Source organism: Hyalella azteca, unplaced genomic scaffold, assembly GCF_000764305.2.
Source record: "Hyalella azteca isolate HAZT.00-mixed unplaced genomic scaffold, Hazt_2.0.2 contig5059, whole genome shotgun sequence".
In the NCBI taxonomy this organism is placed as follows: domain Eukaryota; kingdom Metazoa; phylum Arthropoda; class Malacostraca; order Amphipoda; family Hyalellidae; genus Hyalella; species Hyalella azteca.
This window is the reverse complement of record NW_025935263.1, coordinates 14345-19975: the sequence shown is the minus strand read 5'-3', so window position 1 is coordinate 19975 and position 5631 is coordinate 14345. Positions and strand designations below refer to the sequence as shown.

General features: G+C 38.3%; 1 protein-coding gene across 1 annotated transcript; it reads left to right on the top strand.

The window, feature by feature from the left end:
* Positions 1-1692: 1692 nt before the first annotated feature.
* On the top strand, positions 1693-2280 carry LOC108675345. Its single transcript, XM_018163348.1, has one exon. The coding sequence runs from the start codon at positions 1693-1695 to the stop codon at positions 2278-2280; it is 588 nt and encodes a 195-aa protein (XP_018018837.1).
* The last annotated feature ends 3351 nt before the right edge of the window (positions 2281-5631 follow it).

Here is a 5631-nt window from a genome sequence, read left to right as displayed (position 1 = left end):
GCATATGTAACTAGAAGAGTTCTACTACAATGCATCAAAACCTGGAGTTATTTTACCAAAAAATGAAAAAATTGGAGGGGGTACTGGTACTCCAACAGGCTTTAAATAATAGCTCTTTTTTGTGGGTCACATTATTAATTTTGTAACCTATTAGATATGCAAACTTTTTAAATCCTTCTGTTGTATTAAGTAGCCTCAGTATCAGGCCTTTGATAATGATTGATGGCCATTGACAAAATTTTTCTATGTCAAATCGTTTTTGAGTTTTGGGGGTTTTTGTTAAAAACGAAAAGTGGTCAAAGTTACCCCGCCGGTCAAAGTAACCCCATAATCATAATAGGGTTACTGGGAAGCTTTTTGGAAGTGGCAAGACTCTTGCCACTTCCAAAAAGCTTCCCAAATCCCAGTTTCCTCACAATACACAAATCAAGGATGAAATTCAAGATGAATGATGAATTGACAATGAATTTACAGAAATCAAGAGTAAAAACACTAACCCCTGGACGCAGTTTGCTGGAGTCTGGATGTTCTGTTGCTCAGTCATGATGGAAGTGGAAGTTTATGTTCTAATCAGAATGACAGAATCACAAGATGCTGGACTGCCTGGACAAAAACTCAAATTACCGTCACAATGAATATGACACTCATGCACAAGGATATAATAATAATGACGAGAATTTAACTAGGTATGTAATTTTTCCCTTTTAGACTATATTCGAGTCAATCTGATTTACGATGAAACCATCACATATAGTTCTGCACTCACTTTTTCGATTACTAATCGGTAGACTGTGAAAACGTTTTAGCTTCCCGCCGTAATTTGGCGTGTTGAGCTTCACGAGGTTTGCGAACGAGAAAGTGACACCTAAGGACGAATTTCAGCAAGCGAGTGTATCTTAACCCATATTTCGTAAACTAGATACTAATCGTATACTACGCAATAATGTATCGCATTGATCATGGCGCGCGATAGTCTTTCAATTCGTTCTATTTTGCAATGTTTCGAATGTAACAACATTCATTATTAGTTTATTCAAGACTTGAAATGAAATTATATGAAATGATAGACAAAAAAATGTTATCGTCTTTTTTGAACACGCCACAAGTATGATAAAAAATTTTTAAGCTCATGAAAGAATACAAGAGCCCTGCCCTAACACTATGGAAAGAGATCTGTTAAATTTATAAATTTTATTAGTAACGTCGGAAATATATGCAATATGATTTTGAGTGGATATATGGCAAGACACGAATAAAATGGAATATGGAGGAACTACTTTTTCTATCGGATTAGATAAACAAAACCAATTTCTAACCAGTTTAGTGATTTATGTGTTTATGTTGAGTGCGTGGAAAAGGTTCAATATACTAGGTACTTTATCTTTCAACCGCAGAATCTTTTGTGATGGCTCGCGGCAGGGAGACAACTCATCAACTGCCTGCGGAATATACATACCAGATGAGGCTCGGGCTGTGGCTTGGCGCCTGCGCCCGATGCATAGTATACTTTTTGCTGAACTATATGCTGTTCTGCAGGCACTTGTCATGGTATCTGGGAGGGCACCTGCACAGTGGGTGATATGTTCTGATTCCAAGTCAGGCTTGCAACTCATAGGGCCCCCAAGCACATCTTGCACATCTATTGTATATGAGATCCGCGCACGCTTACTGGCCCTGCAGTCTACACCTGGGATGACTGTTGACCTGCAGTGGGTTAAAGGCCATGCTGGAATACATGGCAACGAAGTGGCTGACAAGGTTGCACAGCTGGGTCACTCACTTGACTTCTCGGTGCTCTCACACATAGAGCAATCAGATCTCTTGAGCGGCCTACGAAGGGGACTGCGTGAGCGCTCGCAAGATTTGTGGATGCTGGAGGTAAATGCGAACAGGAAGGGAGTCCACCTGACCACAATACGCAGCAATTTGTCTCCTGTCCCATGGGTGGTTGCGCCTACCCGTAGAGCTGCGGTCGTTCTGGCCCGACTCCGCCTGGGCCATGTAGGCCTTGGTGCATATTTATTTCGCTTTGGTATGTCACCCTCTCCAATGTGTGGCAACTGCAACGTGGAAGATACAATTGAGCACTACCTACTCATCTGTGGACTACATCGGGAAGCTCGGCGGCAGCTGGAAAATGCAGTGGCCACCTATGGCATAGATCCTCTTACAGTCCGTGACCTGCTGGGTGGCGGAGACTTCCCACGAAGTGCCCAATTTGCAATAATAAAGGCCACAGTTGCGTACATCAAGAGTACAGGACGCTTAAATAACCTCTGAAAGAACAGCAAGACCTCCTTATGACACCACTCTGACCTAATGGAAAACTGCTGAAGGTCCTTTGATTAATCCAGGTGCAACAAGTGCCCTGTTGAGAGCAACTCTTGTCACCTCAAAACGGATAACAACAACTTTATCTTTCACTTCCACTAAATATTATTTCGACCTTAGAATATAAATGCTAGTTTCAAAGACTGTGCTTTTTTCAGATGACGCATGATTAATTTCCAAAGTCGAATAAGCTAAGATTTATAAACGATTGGATACGAATATTAGTGATATTTTAATAGGATTTTCTTCAGACAGAGGTCACAAACAGGTAGAGTCTATGTTGAACGAGTGTATTTAATTTAATTTAAACGCTCTTGGTAATCAAACAAAAAAAAAGATTAAATAGGATCATTGGCTGCAAAAAGACTAAAGGTAGACAAAATGAACTGTAACCACTTGGCAGGGTGGCCTAGTTACACTTCAGAGTACCAAGATTGACGCAGAGAGGCGCGGGTTCGATCCCAGCTCTGTGCGCCAGTTTCTGGTCAGAATCGGCGAGGAGGCCGGGCGGTTAAGCCCAGCAGAGTGGGAGCAGTGAGTTGTGTGTTCGAGACCACATCAAACTGTGAACGTTCTGCGATGTTAAGAATCGGCGACAGGCCTACTGCCTAATAAACGCTGAAACCGCTATTATTATTATTATTATTTAAAGACGACTTCTACATTAGCAGCCACTTTCTTCGTCGTCTTTCGTATTAAATNCTGTCTCTTATACACATCTAGATGTGTATAAGAGACAGGTTCATAACTCGACCAATTTTTTAAAACACTTCTCTTTAACTTCACTTCTTGTTGTTTGTCTGTCTGCTACAAATCTTATAATCGATATTTAACACACTTCTACCTGTCCAATCTATTTGAAATTTGGCCCACTTGCTTAAAGTTGGAGACAATGCATGAATCAATTGACAGAATAAATGATTTTACGAATTAAAAAATATATATTTTCAATATTAAAATAATATACGTTTAAAAATTATTTTTTAAAGACAAGACTTCTAAAGAATACAGTGTCTCCAATGTTACAGATGTACAAAGAATTTCTAATTTTATTTCGAATATATAATTTTTTTCAAAATTATTTATTCTGTCAATTGATTCATGCATTGTCTCCGACTTCACACAAGTGTGCAAAATTTCAGATCAATTGGACTGGTAGAAGTGTGTCAAATATCAATTATAAGATTTGTGGCTGACAAAATTATTTTGTAAATTTTTTTTAATATTAAAAAAAATATTTTTTAATTTTCAAAATTATTTATTCTGTCAATTGATTCATGCATTGTCTCCAACTTTACGCAAGTGTGTAAAATTTCAGATTGATTGGAGAGGTAGAAGTGTGTTAAATATAGATTATAAGATTTGTAGCAGACAAACAAACAACAAGAAGTGAAGTTAAAGAGAAGTGCTGTAAAAATTAAAAATACTTTTGTCAGCTACAAATCTTATTATCGATATTTGACACACTTCTACCTGTCCAATCGATCAGAAATTTTGCACACGTGCGTAAAGTTGGAGACAATGCGGTAATCAATTGAAAGAATAAATAATTTTAGAATACGAGAAAAAATATATTAAAATTTGCGATATTAGTTTGCTATTATCGATGGATAGTGTGTGCAGATTTTGAATCAACTTCTGAAAAAATTATTTTGCAAGACTTGGGTTTTGCCGTTATTTGTATTACAAGGTTTTTCATCTGTATTTTTACCGGTTTTCACATGTTGTTCATTTCAGCTTCATTTATGCCCCAAAAATATAAAATGTAATCTAAGCAATAATATCTGAGCATACGTTCCCCTACAACATTCACCTGTTTTTAGCGCTTTTTCTCATTTATGGAAAAAAGGCGCTATTGTTCTCGTCATGTTCGTCTGTCTGTCCGTCCGTGACTTCACGTTTTCGTCGACGAGAAAATGCGCTCTCTGTCACTCACTGCAGCGAGTACTGAGTTACACTTTTTCTTTTAATGAACTTTTTTCTTTAGTGATTGGATTTAATGGAAATTATTATTTTATCCTTCATTCCTCCCCTCACTTCGCGTTCCAAAGATCGAGATCGTTACTCCGACCGCGCCACATAAAGCCGACTTGGCAATCAATTCAAGCAATTAAGTACTCCGCTTCAGTCCTAAATTGAATACTGTTTCCCATTGCTACAAACAATTGAGGTGCCATCGGCGCAGTTAAATCCAATGGCGACTGACTGCCTGCGTGTTGTGCATCAAAGACATGTTGCCAATTTAGCCGATTTAGAGGACGGATTAAAAATGATGGCGTTCGGACCCGAACCTTTGACCACCATTCAGCAACTATTTTCAGCTTCTAGTAATAGTACTAAGTAGAAGTACTTGTACCTATATAATATATAAATATCGTCAGAACTATGCGCGTTAGTTAGTTTAGTATTTATTTTTAGCACATTTTCTCAGTTATGGAAAAAAGGTGCTATATTGTGCTCGCCATGTCCGTCTGTCTGTCTGTCTCCGTCCGTGACTTCACGTTTTCGTCGACCAAAAAATGCGCTCTCTGTCACTCACTGCAGTGAGTAGTGAGTAATATATTTTTTACGACAAATTTGATTTTTTTTCGGGATAGTACGATCTGAGTTTAGTTTGAGAATGAGAATCAATGCTAGAGTGTGCGATAACGTATTTTAGTAGATTATTAAGCTTTGCCTGCATGCAGAAATATTTATTTTTTAATAGCCCGTTTGTTCAGGAAACTACGTTTTACTTACATGTTTGAAGCTTTATTGATACTTACATATAATGTCTCATGGTCAACTGGCTGTGGTGGTGAGTTTTTAACCCTCTACAGCCATGGCAGGAGTAACCGGAGCAATAAGGAACAAGCCTGCTTCCCAAAAAGGATACGTTCTAGTGAGCGCAAAATGACTTGCACTGATGGTTGCCGCCACGTACAACTTTAAAATATTCTCTGTTGCGTACAAACGTACTCAGGTCGCTACACTCAATAGTTTACATGCAATTTAAGTTTAAACTTATGTTCTCGGAGAGTGACATACGACGGTAGAGGATTAAAATGTTCTCTGTTGCGTACAAACGTCCTCAGGTTGCTACACTCAATAGCTTACGTATAATTTGAGCTGAAAGTTATGTTCCAGGAGAGTGATATAGAGTTTTATAGGTTGAGGGTTAATTAAATGTGAAAATGCTTTCCCTTAGACTTCTTACGAAGGGTGTACTTTTCACAATTATTGAATTATTTACTTTGACTCTGACAATCTGAACACGCAAACAAATGCTTGTCAAATTTGGCTTCTCTAATGTAGTAAACC